Below are 16,446 nucleotides of genomic sequence, written 5' to 3' on the forward strand. Positions count from 1 at the left end.
CAGAATCCAGCAATTATATGGAATAAAGATCACAATACACACATAAAATGACTGTGAAAGTGAGAAAGCCCTTGCACTCAGATCTCAGAGGCAGCCAGAGAGTTAGTTGATAATGTCTGTCATCATTAACACAATCTATGTGCCTTAACTGAAAACCAGTGTTAAAAAATCTAGCTAAACTAAATATTTATTTCTAAATATACTTGTTTAAATTCTTTATGAACCTTCTGCAGTCAGACCATCTTTGATAGTAAAATTATAAATGTGAGGGGGTTTTAGTAAATAAGTATGAGTAAGTCTAATACAAAGGTCAGTACAGTGTGTGACGTCATTACCTTACTTTGTGCCTCGTAAGCATTCTGTCCTCTATCTGGTTTATACCTGTGCTGACAGCAGTCACGGATGTTGGGGGTTTCTCCAGCTCCAGCTGTATTCTGTCACTATGAGGAGAGATGTAAGGAATGAGCAGTCACACAGGAAGCTGGATCTTTACATGCGTGTTCACGCTCACTCAAAATCTCAGCTCACAGTGCTCTCAGCGCAGCAGGAAAGCCTGTTTCTCTCTGCCCTGTCCTTCGATCAGACCTGCTTAATGCACAATGTAGCATGTGGCTGTGTGTATATTTTGTAACATTAGCAGTGTCACTGCATTGACTTTTGATCAATTTATTGTATCCTTGCGAAGTAAAACATCAATTGATAATTTATATTGTCAATTACATTAATAAATTAAAATTGTACTGTGTCTAAACGTTCGAACAGTAGTGTACATATTCTGTCCCATGGTACACTCTCTGAAAGAAGCTATATCTCTCCACCTTAGTGGCCATGTTAGTGACTGAAATATGATTTATCCGTAATCTGATGTGTGTCTTGCACAGGTGCTAACCCTCCACGGCCTGGAGGTTTCCCTGGTTCAAACAGTCCTGGACCCATGGCAGACTTGTATGGCCCCAGCAGTCAGGATTCAGCAGTGGGAAATTACATCAGTGCTGCCAGCCCTCAGCCGGGTTCTGGGTTCAATCACAGTATCGCAGTGAGTAGAGCTCTCTTACACTTCTCAGTCATGCTGATGTGACCAAGAGATCCGAAAGTACAGAGGAAGTTCTCACTTTGTGTCTTCTGTCCATCATACTTTTAATTATTTTCAACCTACAGCTAAAAATAATTAGAGTCTGATTGGCTGTTCCTCCGTTGTGACTCACTTTTTATGGCAAGGGCTTTAGTGTCAGTGCAGCAATTTAGAAACGCAGAGTTGGGAAAAAAAGAATATCAGAGGAATTAGTTCCATTTCACATGTTCAAAAATACCCCAATGAGACACAAGTCTCTGTTAGACTGATACTTCATGTCTTGCTGATGTTTTGTTTGGGGAATAAAAGCATCACAAACAGTTCAGAGGAAGCAAAAAGCTGCCGTGGTTGGAAATGGGCAAATTGTCAAAATCAGATGTCCCTGTAACTAGCAGATGCTCCTGACACCGTCTCCAAACAAAAGCCCCTGCGTTGCACAAAAACTTGCTTTTAATTGGCTTTTGTCAGGGAGTGCACGGATTCTGTCTACAGATGTCATGGACGTCAGGTTGCTGTTTGGTGTCAGCACGGATCTCAATTTGAAGAAGAAAGCATTTATAATGAGGTGCCAAATTGAAATTAAATTATTCAACCCGTTCTCACAAATAAGTTTCTTAACCAAATGAAGCACATATTTTGATTTATGTGAGTGTTTGCAGCAGATTTCCACTGCTTTATTGCTGGTGGGTGGTCTGCTTGGAGGACAGTTTTCATCTGCAGTATATGAAATGTAAAGCATGTTAGAGATATAGTACTGGTAGTATGGTGTCTCAGTGAACAATGGAAGCTTCTGATAAAGTGCTATAATAGTGGTCCATTAGAATTGTGTGGTATATTCAGTCTTCTAAAATCATACAGTGGTTGTTGAATTTTGGATTGAGGAACAAAATGTACTCGTTTTCATTGATTCCTGCATGTCTCATAACCAAAATGAGAAGAGTGAGGATTCAAAGATTCAAAAAGAGTGAGGAAATGACAGAATTTCTTATTTTTGGCTGAACTATTGCTAAACTTCTGAGCCAGTAATGAAGAGGAGTAATTTATGATCTCTGATCACAACAGGAGCGATGTCGGCTAGTGGATAAAGATCTTAGCTGGTAATTAAAAGGTTTGATTCTACACAGGCTGATCTGTTAACTATGGCCATTAGGCCCTCGAGCAAGACATTTACTTCAGAGACTGCTGCTGTAGTTTGTCACTATTTGAATGAAAATCTCTTCTTTTAATGGCTAAATTGGTGAAGAACTGCTCTTAAACAGCTGTTTATTGTGTATAAAGACAATTGACTAATGACAGGAATATTAACTGCTGGTTGGAAACTGAAGTGAGCAGAAACTTGGATCTTTTATATTTAATTTCTGCCTCCTGGCATCTAAATAAAACATGTCACTGCATGAATTCATAACTTTATTCATCAGCATTAGTGTGTTTCTGACGGAGTGCCGTTTTGTGCTTTGATTAATTCAAATTTTAGTGTGTGTTCATTCAGCTGGACTGATAGATGTGCGTGTGTGTAGTTCTTGAAGTCTCCGTGCAGAACATTAACGCGGCAAATGACGCAGAACTAAAATGCTCGTCTCCATTTATTTTTCTGACACGTGTCACCAGTTCACCACCTACTGGAACACCCCCGCCCCTCTCTCTCTCTCTCTCATAGTATCAACACACATCCACAATGAAATAAAGTCCTTCCACGCAATTCTTAAAATGAGGAAACCTGGCAGAAAAGCCAATATAAATTTACGACAGCCTTTCCTTCCTGCCCTCTAAAGCAGCGGGTGTGAGACTGACTTTGATTTATTCATATGGATTAGACAGATCCGCTCCTGCCATGCACACAATAGTCCGATGACAGGCCCGATAAGCTGCTGTGTTTCTCAGAAAAGCTTGTTGACAGGTTACTGTTTTGCCCTCTAAATCAGCCCTGTAGGTCTGTAAGTTCACAAACGCAGTCTGACAATGGGCAGGATTTGTTTATTCAGGACTGATCAGCGCCACGGAAGAGAAATCAGGACAAATGCTTTTCTTCTTGTGTTTTCCTTATGTCTGGAGGCCTCCTAGTTACTCTGATGCCGCTATATCTGTAGCATAGTAATTGAAACAGAAGAATCAAACATTTGAAGATACATGGAGATTTGCAAATACTCGAGGCCTATGGCATCACATATAGTAGAAGCTCCTATTAATCTGTGTAGTGCCAACAAGAAAATCTTCTAAATGACAGAAATGTATTGGTTGATATTATTAGGAAGCCTGCACAGTGGTTTTCTGCTTGGACTAATTAAGAAACCTGCCATGGACAAACCGCATCCAAAACATCTGCTGCTGCCCAACTAGCCATGCTTTTTCCTGAGCGGGTCTGCTGTCACTGACAGTCAAAGTGCAGATTTCATTGGCACTTTTATTAGTATCATTTGTGAATAAATGTTCTGTTAAAGTGGAATTCTTGATTCTGTACATGAGAGGAGACTCAATCTCAGACTCTTTATAAAAGAGAAACGTCTAAATTATTCTGTCAGTGTTAGAGTTAGAATCACTGTTTTCATACTGCTTCAATAATTGTGCTCAGCATCTTACTCATGATCTGCTTTTAGGGTCCTTTGATCGCCACAGCATTTACAAATGGATACCACTGAAAGCTAACAGGACATGCAGCACCATCTCATTGGAGGTATGCCTGTTTTTCTCTCATTCAGATTCCCTTTTTTTGTGTGCTGTTCCATTCATAATTTCAACAAGACTCCTATTGGTTTTGATTCACCAGAGTTCATCGGGAGTCTCTGATTGGTTCGTGTACAGTTGATGTCATAAAGACTTCAAGCACTACAGGTTCTGATTGGTGAATGGACAAGAAAAATACAATCATCTCAGAAAACTGCTGTGACTGTTATCCAACCCTCCTGTCACTGCAGGGCTCCTTCCCATTTTTCATTTCCACATGCTTTTTTCTTTCTTTATGCTTTTTAAAGACACTGGCTTTTAGAAAAACATACTTAGATGAGTGAATTTTTCAGTTGCGATTGTCACGGTTTTGAGTTTTTTTTCCCTCGATTTTAGTGCCATGTATTTTTTTTTTATTTTTGCACATATGGACAGACACCGTGCTGAAAGACAGCCACTTCATTCATCTGTTGGGGAAAAAAAAGAAAATAATCTTAGTAGTTTTTAATTGTGAAGTCTCATTGTTGATCATAATGACTTATTTTTGGGCAATACAGAGGGAGAGGACTCCAATATTTTTATGGTCCTTTTTATATATATATATATATCAATATATAAATCTGTGTGTTGTTGTCCTTTAGAGAGAGGAAAAAATGTGTGTTGTAATCCCCCCCCCCATTAAAACATGGTGATTTCAAATAAGAGAAAGAAATGTAAATATACATCACTACATATAATCAGTTCAGGCATATTTTTCTGATGGTGTTTCGATGAAAAACAAATGGGTGAAATTAAAGTAATTGACAGTATGACGGTGAAAAAAGTAATACATTGATTTCTTAAATTATTGTATACACATGAGCTGAATCATTTTACAGGTGTGTTACCAGCATACTCATGCACTTGAAACTTCCCTCGTTCACCGTGGAGTTTCCAAAACACCACTCCCGTCCAAAGCACACTGTGTGTAGTGATCAACGAAAGGACTTTTTCTTCTGTTCTTCACATTCTGACACTTTTATACTCCTGAGAAAAAAAAGAAACTTACTATGTTACCTGTTGTTGTTAATGTTGTCTAATAGAGGACGTTCCTCTTGATTTTGGAACCTGTTGTGGACTGTACTTGAACGAAACGGTTTATTTCTCTTTTGGCTGAAGAAGGTGAACATTTTTAATTAATCATACCTCAGTCCTGTGAGATTTAATTTATTCAGAGCAGATCAAGTGTACGGAGGAAGCTTTGCACTGTGTACAAGAACGACGGATTTCTCTTTGCACATGCTAGCTGTCACGAGTGACCTTACAGAGATTTGATGTATGAAAAATTGTTCAGTGAATGTTGCTTTTATTTTTCTGCCACTGGCGTCCAGAACGCAGGTCGAGAATAAGCCAAACAAAAAGCAATCTATTACTGGTAAGATTTCATTTCAAGGACATAGCGATCCTTTTATCTGAAATATTGACGTATTTTAATATACAGCCAGTTGAAGACACTGAAAAAAAAAAAATTGTTGACCTGAAACCCGGAGCTGCTGATTTCTTTCAAGTTGAAAAGCTGTTTTAGGTCAAACGCGCATATATAAATATATATAAAATGCAGATTTTTAATGTTAAATGATCTGATATGTATATTCTGATGTAAATGTGTCTTTTTTTTCCTGCTAAAGATGTAAACTGTTTTGTTTGATGACTTGTTTTATTTGGTGTAGTCTGGTGGCCGGAGGCAAACGTCGGAGCCTCCAAAAGATTTACAGATCCAGTCACGTAATAATATTTAAACAACTGAAAGAAACCGAGTGAGGAAGGAAAACTATTGTTAATGTTCAAATGTCAAAGAAAAAATGTAAAAATGAAACATTAAAAATGAAACCAAGATGTTTGTTCACTGATTTCAATTGTGAATGTTTTTTTGTGGTTATTGATGTTAGTCTCATTTTCTAGATTCTTTTTTACTTTCCTTCATGTGTCATTTAACATTTTGAAGGAACTATGAGACCAGCATCTTTTATCCCATCATCTCTAAGTATTGCACTGAACTACACAAACACCTGGAGTTAAGTAATAGGCCACTCAAGACTGAGTTATACGGTGTATAAAGTCAGCTAAAGTAAATGCAGTGCACACCCTATGTATGATGATAAAGGCCCTGACATGTAAATGAGAATGTGATTTCTATGGGTGCTGTCAGTGATGTGCTTAGTAGCTGGTGAATCTATTTATCATCATAGCTGCTACAATTTAATGGATTTTTACAAGAGGTCTGTATTACCTGAAGAGATTGGTCTGTTATCATTCTCATTCATCTCGCAGTTGCTCAGCTGGAACTGGACCCCTGACAATGCTGACAGTACCACAAGAGTCTGCACACTCCCAGGATCTTGAGCTGTGACAGGAAAGACAAAAGGAATAATTGTCAATTTCCTGCAAAAAAATAATAAATCCTATAAAACTATATATATATATGTACATATGTCAATTGACCTATATTTGGCCAAATTTGTCCTATCAAGTCTGACTCACAAGGGGACGTGACCAGGCCTGTCCAGCCGTCTCAACTCACCAAGTGGCCTGCGTCTCTGTCACGCCTGCCTTGGCCTGGTCACAACGAGATCTCTGTCTTCGTGTAGCAAATACCAGCAGGTCTTCCATCTACTGAAGACAGGATGTCATGTGGTTGAAAAATACCCCAAAACACTTCCCTGGTGCTTGGATCTGTCAAAGTTCCCGGGCAGGCTGCAGATGTTGAGCCTTATTTCCTGATATCAACATGACGCTGATCAATTATTAGTCAGCAGACACAGTTTCATTACTGATGGCGTAAGTCACTGACCTTCTGGCTGAAAGTTGGTTTAAGATTGTTTTTCTGGTTCAGTGCTTTCCTGAGCACACAGTTATTTTAATTGGATGAATGAAACATTATTTTCAGTGTATTTCAATGTCACTAAAGCCTCTTTATTCAACAAAGTCGTCTTTATGAACATAATTCAAACAGCAACAGTGATTATTTTACGCAGGGCTCCTAATACTGGACTACACCGTTGTAACACCAAAATAAACATGCAGAAAGTAACTATTTTCCAACACGTCCTCAGAAGCAGTTTCTGATAACTTGTCCATTTCACCAAGTTTAAATTTAGGTCATTTTGACACCAGTCGCAATGCATATTGGGTCCCCGACAGCACTGCAATGTTCTCCTTTATCTTCTTAAAAAAAGAAAAAACTAAAAATACTGTACCCCTCAAAACCATCCCTCCCAGCTAAGATAAATCATTTTTGTGTGAAATGAGACATTTTCCTCACAAAAGCCCTCAGTGAAAAAAAACATCAGTGGATATAAAGTGAACAAAAATAAAATATTACAATTACTTTATACAATTCATTAAAAAATATGCATAATAGGACCACAATTTCTTTTGTTCAGATGAGCCTTTCACACACGTGGACCCACATGCAAACTTTTTTTCTCAATTGGCTCATTTTGGCTTTCATGGGCTCTATAATAACATTTTCTACCTCATGAATTTTGCTGAATATGAAATGAATATCTTCATAAATGGATATTAAGGCTTTAGCTGTGCTTAGCCGCTGTAGTATAATAGAAAGTCACATTTTGCTTAAGCCGAACAATAACTCCCGGCAAATAATCCGCCGAGGTATAAATCCTAATGCCACACGTATCTTTATTAGTTTCAGAAATATTTCTTCTGATCGATAGATAAAAATACATGGTTCTCATATATATGCTGTCAAACGCGCCTTATTAAAGTTTCATCTTTTTGGAGTTCACCAAAATACCTGAATGGTATTAACTACAGATGTGAAGCCTATAGAATCATTCATTTAGACGAGATGACAGGTCAAATATATGATTCTGTCAGAGATAAAGATCATTCATCCCGCCACCAGCTCTCTATTACTGTACACTCGAATAATATAATTCAAACCGCAAAGGGGCTTGATGAGATTTAATTTCCAATATATGAGAAAACAAACAGCTTGCCTTCATTAAAAGCTCAATATTGTTTTGCCGTCACATTTACCAATGCTTCCCATCTAGCTTTTCTTGAAATGACACCCTGTCAGCAAAAATGGCTAATCTGCTTTTCATTGAATGTGTTTGTAAAACGCAAAAATATGCACATAACCAAAAATCGGATGCCTTTCGCATCACATAATGCAATTTATGGAGTACACATCATGTTCTGTGAAAAACAATTCCAAGTGAATGAACTGCTGTATTTTTAATCAATGCGTTAATAATCATGTCTATACTGTAGAATCCCCGATATGGTTCGTACATCTAGTCCTTCAGTTTCAGTGTTAAAAGTCGCTTTCTGAGCTCATGGTGAGATGGTCTCTACAGGCCTGCGGTGCTGGGATTTGCATGTGCAGGTGTCACGAGAGGGGTTTTCTGTCAGCTCAGCGTGGTTCTGCTCCTGCGGTTTGCGCTCAATGATACATATAAATTTACAGGCCGCTAACCGCACATATGCAGCCCGCCAGGAGCTCATCTTTAGAGGCGTGTCCGATTCTCTGAATATTCATGATGCTCTTTATAGTCAGATCAGCTGTGGCTGCGGCGTGTTTTTACGAGCGGTACAGGTCTGTGGGAGGCGAGCAGACCTCGCGGCAACTTGGCTTTCGTTAACAGTAATTAAGCATCAGTCTGAAGCTCAGGCTTAATTGGCAATTAACGATATGTTTGATAAGGGTGAGTGTGTCAGGTCTATGTTTAGAACACATTAAGGTAAATAAGCACTCAGAGTGCATAGAGACGGGTCCTCAACGCTCACGATACAAACAAACTCTATGAAAGTAAATGGAAGCAGTTTGCAGATTGATTTAGCATAGAGCAGTTTGGTCAGAACCATAGACTGTATAAAAACATGGACGTAGTGTCCGTGACGTCACCCGTAGACTCCTGAAGTGTGTTTTTGAAGCCTAAAGTGTGTAGAGCGGTCCGTCGCCATCTTGGCAGCGCATCACCGCGCGACTCTCCCGGACAATCAAAAATGGGCAAAAAGGCGGGAGCTAATTGCTGAAGCCACACCCACCTAGCACGACGCCAGTGTCAGCAGCGGCAATCCACCTGTCACTCAAGTGGCTACGCCCTTAATTATGCAGAACTTTAAGTCTTAATATTATTTAAACGGAGGAGTTATAAAAAAAAATTCACCCCCCTCACAGTTGTCATGAAGGGCAAAATTAGCTATTTAGACCAAAATCATTTTTTGCACCAGGCTGTAAACATGTTTTTTCCTGCTGTAAAGTTGGGCATTTTAACATGGGGAGTCTATGGGACTGACTCCCTTTTGCAGCCAGCCTCAAGCGGCCACTCGATGAATTGCAGTTTTAGTCACTTCCTTATTGGCCTCACAAAAAAAAGCGGGAGGTTGGCGCTCACTCGCACAGCTGCAGAGCATGCTGGGTAAGCAACAGCACTACTTTATTTGTAGTTTAAGAACGTGAAATTGCATTAGCTCTCAGATGACATAAAGACAATTATTTGATATATTAAAGGGTTAGTTTGCCCAATTAGCAAAATTGTGTCATTAATAACTTAACCTCATGTCGTTCCAAACCCGTGAGACCTACATTTATATTTGGAACACAGTTTAAAGTAGGGGTGTAACGGTACGCAAAAATCACGGTTCGGTACGTACCTCGGTTTTAAAGTCACGGTTCGGTTCATTTTCGGTACAGTAAGGGAAAGAAATGCAAACATTAAACTGCAGGTTGTTTATTACTATAAACTTTTTTTAACAATTTGTTTACACTTTTTTAAAATACTTTTTAATAAAATATATATAAAATAAAAAAAGAATAAGAAATAAAATACTGCTGCAAAGTTCTCCACTAAATAAAATACTCTCAGTCTCAAACCAATATCATATAATAAAATATAATGAAAAATATAAATAAATAACTATGATTACAGTGCAGCATTACCAATCCCACCTTGTAGGCCTGCTCATATTTAAAAAAAATATAAATAACTTTTCCAAAGCGTAAAGTGTAGCATGAACAGTTTCAGTTTTTAGACCTGCTCAGATTTCGTTATTGCGTTGGACCGTTCGGAATTAAGAGCAAAGGTCTGTTTAAATGCCGACGGGAGCTGCGTTTGAATTACAATCGTTTTTTTCCTAGTTGTAGTGATGTTCACACTCGTGTGATGCCCTTTGAAAACCTTAGGCCGGTGACACACTGGCATATTGCACCTGTCAAACATAGTCTATTTTGCCGTCAATACTGTTGACGGTGTCCTTTATCAGTAGGCTTTATATTAATGCTCAACATGAAGTATAGATATTGTTGTCGTGAAGACAAGATCCTGGTCTGTCGGCGCCTCGGCGGTCTCCCTCTATGTCACCTACAGTAGAAGCAGCGCGTCAGGCACGATTCTGGTGTGTAAAGACAGAGAAAACGTGAAGCAGCCGTCACGCACGTCACGTTCATGCCACGCAGCCAGTGTGTCACCGGCCTTAGAATCAGCTGCAGGGCGGGATTTGCGCTGAACGCGAAGACTTCCGCCACTTAATATGTTCGTTTAGAAACACGAAAATATATAATAGAAATAGAATATAAAATATGTTCCGCAAACAAAATATTGCATTCGATCATTCGGTACACACGTGCACCGTACCGAAAGCCCTGTACCGAAACGGTCCGGTACGAATACACGTACCATTACACCCCTAGTTTAAAGGGATAGTTCACCCAAAAATGAAAAATTATATCATTAATAACTAACCCTCATGTCGTTCCAAACCAGTAAGACCTCTGTTTATCTTTGGAACACAGTTTAAGATATTTTAGATTTAGTCCGAGAGCTCTCAGTCCCTCCATTGAAACTGTGTGTACGGTATACTGTCCATGTCCAGAAAGGTAATAAAAACTTCATCAAAGTAGTCCATGTGACATCAGAGGGTCAGTTAGAATTTTTTGAAGCATCGAAAATACATTTTGGTCCAAAAATAGCAAAAACTACAACTTTATTCAGCATTGTCTTCTCTTCCGTGTCTGTTGTAAGAGAGTTCAAAACAAAGCAGTTTGTCATATCCGGTTCGTGAACGAATCATTCGATGTAACCGGATCTTTTTGAAACAGTTCATCAAATCAAACTGAATCGTTTTAAACGGTTAGCGTCTCCAATAAGCATTAATCCACAAATGCCTTAAGCTGTTAACTTGTTTAATGTGGCTGACACTCCCTCTGAGTTCAAACAAAGCAATATCCCGGAGTAATTAATTTACTCAAACAGTACACTGACTGAACTGCTGTGAAGAGAGAACTGAAGATGAACACCAAGCCTAGCCAGATAATGACTTGTTCACGAGTCAAGAACCGGTTGCATTGGTTTTCGGATCACCAGTAGTTCTTTCTGACAGTTCGATTCAATAAACCGGTTGAAGAAAACGGTTCACCGGTTCTTTTGCACTCGACGTAATGGCGTCATTGGCGATGACTGCAAGCCTTCGATTTACCTGGGCTCATAGCACGAACACAGAATTAGTTCAGAATCAATCACCAAAAGAATCAGTTCGGTTCAGACGCTCTGTTTGTCAGTCTGCTTCACACTGAATCACACATGCGCAGTATCATCAGCTCCTCGGTTCTCGAATCGGACGTGTCTGACAGAAACGCTTCTTGACTCGAGAACGAGTCAATCTTTTGTTCTTTATCTGGCTCGGCTCGGTGTTCATCTTCAGTTCTCTCTTCACAGCAGTTCAGTCAGTGTACTGTTTGAGTAAATGAATTACTCCGGGATATTGGTTTGTTTTAACTCAGAGGGAGTGTCAGCCACATTAAACAAGTTAACAGTTTAAGTCATTTGTGAATTAATGCGTACTGGAGACACGAACCATTTAAAACGATTCAGTTCGATTTGGTGAACTGGTTCAAAAAGATCCGGTTACATCGAATGATTCGTTCGCGAATTGGATATGACAAACTGCTTTGTTTTGAACTCTCTCACAACAGACGGAAGAGAAGACAATGCTGAATAAAGTCGTAGTTCTTGCTATTTTTGGACCAAAATGTGTTTTCGATGCTGACCCTCTGATGTCACATGGCCTACTTTGATGATGTTTTTATTACCTTTCTGGACATGGACAGTAGACCGTACACACAGCTTCAATGGAGGGACTGAGAGCTCTCGGACTAAATCTAAAATATCTTAAACTGTGTTCCGAAGATAAATGGAGGTCTTACTGGTTTGGAACGACATGAGGGTGAGTTATTAATGACATAATTTTGATTTTTGGGTGAACTATCCCTTTAAGAAAAAGTTTGACACAAACGAAAAAAAAAAAATACTGTAAAAAAAAGTATTATTAATTATAAGATTGGAGTTTTACAATGAAATAGCCTGCAATTTCAGTCTTCAAAATGTGATGTTTAACTCAATGCATTAGTTTTACTTGTAATTCGTTTTTTTTTTAATTTACTTGCATTTTCTAAGCAAAAATAGTTTCTACACTACTTTTTTGTGTGTAATAAGCTTGATTACTACATCAAAAAGTTTAATTCTTTATAAGTATTTGTGAAAAAATAGCTACTAGCAATTTCTGAGCGAAAATAGCATATACACCATCTTTTTCAGTTTACGACTAACAACAAAATATAAAAATAAAATACTACGCAAAATGTGTCCAATGTGCAATAAATGATTAATATTTACTATGTGACAATTTATCTCTGAAATAAATTACATTTTAGATCTAAGCGCTTGCAGAAATATAATCTAAAATAAAAATATATTATTAATAAACATTTTAAAATATATTTATGAAATTTAAATAAACAATTTTTTAAAAGAAAATATCTAAATTAATTCATATATTTTTGCCCGCCTGATCAAATAATGATAAAATTTATTCAAGATTCCTTTTTTTTTTTTTTTACTTTATTGTTTTTGAATATGTATTTTGCTTGCTTTTTTTAAATTGTTGCTGTGTAATTTGCTCACTTTTTTATTTTCATCTTTTCAAATCTCAAATGTAATACTTTATCATCCAGTGTGATACACTAAAAAAAAAACTACTCTTTAAACTTATTTAATTTAATTATGGACACACAACCAAATTGTGTTTTGATAACATTTATGGAATTTTTTGAATCCATGCAAGCTCCTTGTGTTGTGACAACATAATTGAATGAGGAAGAATCTATGTGAAATAGTAATGTCCAACCAAATCAATTTATTCACTTTTTATATTTTATATTTAATATTCCCAATTAAAGGGATAGTTTACCCAAAGATGAAAATTCTATTATTAACTGCTCAACCTTCATGTCGTTCTAAACCCGCAAGATCTTCAGTCATCTTCAGAACACAAATTAAGATATTTAATGAAATCTGAGAGCTTTCTACCCTGCACGGTGAGCAACACAACTGGAATGTTCCCAGACCCAGAAACATTGTAAGGACATCAGTAAAACAGTCCATGTGACATCAGTGGTTCAAAGCTACAAGTATACATTTTTGTGCAAATAAAACAAAAATAGCGACTTTATTCAACAATTGTTCTCCAAATCACATGTTCCACCATTATCAACAGCACGTAAATAATGCATGCGAATGGTGCTGCTGACCTAGAACACACATGCACTGAGCCTTGATTACACGCAGAGGAAAGCAATGTTCATGCCTATTGTTACTCTCCATAATGGCGGAATATGTGATTTGGAGAAGAATTGTTGAATAAAGTCGCTATTTTTGTTTTCTTTGCACAAAAACATTCTTGTAGCTTTGTAAAAGTGTGGTTGAACCATTGATGTCACATGGACTGTTTTACTGATGTCCTTACTATGAATCTGGGTCTGGGAACATTTCAGTTCCATTGCAGCCTTTATGGAGGTTCAGAAAGCTCTCGCATTTTCATAAAAATATCATAATTTTGTTCTGAAGATGAATGATGGTCTTACAGGTTTGAAACGACATGAGGGTGAGTAATTAATGACATGTTTATTTTTGGGTGATCTAGCCATTTAAACACTTGAACCAGCTATTCAAGGTTCTTACTAGAAGTTCCAGGCAGGTGTGTTAGAGCTAAACTCCACAGAACACTGGCTTTCCTAGAGCAGGTCTGGACACCCCTGCCTTGCATCAAAATAAATTGTTTTTGGGAGGCAAATGCATTCATAATCTGTCAGTTTATAGTAATAACACATATTTTGTATTTATTGTATCAATAAACCTACGTAATCTTATTATATCTGTCTTTTTTTTGTTAATTTCCATAACCCTAAAATTCAGTGGCCAGTAAGAGAATAATGTTTTAATACAAGGTTGTGTTGAGTGCAGTTGTTCTTACCTGTGTAGTGGGCACCAAGAGGGTTTCAGTATTTGTCCAAGGACTCTCCTTCAGTATGCAAACATCTTCATAAGTTTTGCAGTGCGGATCCATTTTGGCAAAGATTGTTGATTCTAATGGGCCTATGGTATGTATGTCTCAAATTCTGCACAAATCTGTAAACACATGAAGTGCAATGTGTTACAAAAAAAAAGTTCAAAAACCACTTCAATGATCAAAATATTAAATTATTTATTTGTGTGAGTGATGAATAGTGACATGTTTTTTTAAAACTGATTACATTATCTGGAGCATTTGTATAATGTGAACAGCTCAGAGTAGTGTCCGGTTTAAAGTCATTGTATGACCACACCGCCAAGTTCATAAACAAAACTTCAAATAATTCCACTGTGCTAAGCCAGGGGTCTCCAAACTCGGTCGACATCTCATGTTTAGACATTTATTGATTATTCAGCTTTTGCAATTAGTTAAAATATACATATTCTAACAAATAAAGGTAATTACTTACGCTTTTGAAAGTCATTATGTATTAGTATTATACAATTAATTTATACAAACAAATATATTTGGCACACAAAATGAGATAAGAGAGAAACTCTTATTTGGCATTTGATTAGAAACAGTATATGAGGAAGTAGCTTAATGACAAATCATTCTGCCTATTAGCATCTCTTATTGTAAGCCATATGTTTTATAAAAGTAAAAGGTAAGTGATAGGACATTTTATTTTTGGATAAACATTTTATTAATAAATACAATCTCTCTTAAAATACCTTATTGGGTTATGATCATCAAAAGAGACATAAAAAAAATTAATTAAAAGTGATACGTGGACCAAGGTGTCTGAGGTGGTTCATTTTGCTGGTGAGTTGCTGATGTGCAGTAACGTTAGGAATAATAATCTAATGATATAATAAAAAAATAGTACTGTAGTCCCAGTTTACTTTTAAACAAATTTTCCTGATTATACTTACATTAAGTAATGTTTATACCTGATTATATTTACTTAAGTAGCATTTTCAATGCAAGACTTTTACTTGCATCGGAGTATTTTTACAGTGCTTTGCACATTATTAGGTAAAGGATCTTAATACTTCGTCCACAACAATATTTAATGAGGTTAACTTTTAACGGTACCCTCCTTGTGGTTAGTCTGCACGAGATCAACAAGCTTGTTTGCTTTGCGGCCGCTTTAAATACAAAATAAGCATTCGATCTACGTCAGAGCGTCTGAGCGCTCACGAATCTTTCTTCAGCGTCGTGAGCAGAGCGGCTAGACGCAAGAGCGATTTTTGACGCTCTCGACGCCTGCGGTGTGAACGCACAGTAACGTTACTCAAAAACATTTGCCGACAATTTGTTTTATTGTCGACGTTGTCGATAATGTCGACTAATTGTTTCAGCCCTAGTATGTGTGTGTGTGTGTGTGTGTGTGTGTGTATATATATATATATATACTAAAGTAAATACATTACAGAGAGTCGTGCGCTTTCATATCTCCCAAGTCCCAACCGCTCAAAATCATCTATTAACGGTGCAATAAACCGATTACACATTACTAGATTGCAAAACAAAAGTACCCCAAAACAGAAACTCTAAGAGAAATTAAAGGCTTTGACTTAACACAAGAAAAGCTAGATTTTCTTACCTGTCTGGTACTTCTTGCTCTCCTTCACGCCATCATCATCATCAAATGCGTTGGAAATCGTCACTTCCGTTTTTTTTTTTTTTTGAATGACGAAATTAAACCATTACGTTAGTTTAACGATTGATAATTAAGTAAAAATTAAAATTAAACAGTTTAACTTTGTTAAGCACAATACAGTAGTGTTTTGGCGGAAAACTAAATATATTTGTGTTGTTTTAACAAAAGATATCTGTGTAAAACAAACAGTGCCACAAAATCATTTTTTTGAGTGTATGTTTGTACTGAAAACTGAAAAAAGCATATCAAATATAATAATTATATTTTATTTATATTATATACTTTATATTTTACATATAAACATTAACATCTTGTAGGAATGAAAGGTCAGGTCAAGCTCATTGTATTGTATTATACATCATTTACACAGGCCGTGTTCTGCATATTTTGTCAAACAGTGGGTCGTCCAGATGTTCCTCACATACAGAAAAGCAACAGTGTGCATACACACGACATACTACTAACTTTCAGAAATAGCTGTAAGTCATTCCGAACACCCAGCGATGAGATCATTTCCTCCTCGTGCAGGCAGAGGGAAGTGTTGGAGTAGATCTGCTGTGGAGGGGGCCGTCTCGCGGTGGACTAATTGACATGACATATTGACAGGCACTCTTCTGCGTCTGGGGACTCCGGCGCCTGCACAGCCTTCCACATCTCTAATAATCACTGATTAAAAAGCAGTTAAGAGCCT

The 16,446-nt window shown here is 37.4% G+C and overlaps 1 protein-coding gene and 1 long non-coding RNA gene across 3 annotated transcripts in view; one reads left to right on the top strand and one right to left on the bottom strand.

Annotated features, from left to right (window-relative positions):
• The window catches only part of msi2a (musashi RNA-binding protein 2a), a 192,925-nt gene extending 187,303 nt beyond the window's left edge, over nucleotides 1-5,622 (top strand). For both annotated transcript variants that reach the window (XM_059539962.1, XM_059539963.1), the window contains 3 exons: nucleotides 882-1,036; nucleotides 3,667-3,743; nucleotides 3,837-5,622. In XM_059539962.1, the coding sequence (XP_059395945.1) occupies nucleotides 882-1,036; nucleotides 3,667-3,708 (197 nt within the window). In that variant the 3' untranslated portion in view covers nucleotides 3,709-3,743; nucleotides 3,837-5,622. The remainder of the gene's footprint in view (nucleotides 1-881; nucleotides 1,037-3,666; nucleotides 3,744-3,836) is intronic.
• On the bottom strand, nucleotides 4,615-15,721 carry LOC132127819 (uncharacterized). Its single transcript, XR_009427604.1, has 4 exons — nucleotides 15,699-15,721; nucleotides 14,051-14,205; nucleotides 6,003-6,116; nucleotides 4,615-4,759 (listed from the first exon to the last, which is right to left on the bottom strand). It is a non-coding gene; the product is annotated as an uncharacterized LOC132127819 (long non-coding RNA).
• Between the last annotated feature and the right edge of the window lie 725 nt (nucleotides 15,722-16,446).

Source organism: Carassius carassius, chromosome 45, assembly GCF_963082965.1.
Source record: "Carassius carassius chromosome 45, fCarCar2.1, whole genome shotgun sequence".
In the NCBI taxonomy this organism is placed as follows: Eukaryota; Metazoa; Chordata; class Actinopteri; order Cypriniformes; family Cyprinidae; genus Carassius; species Carassius carassius.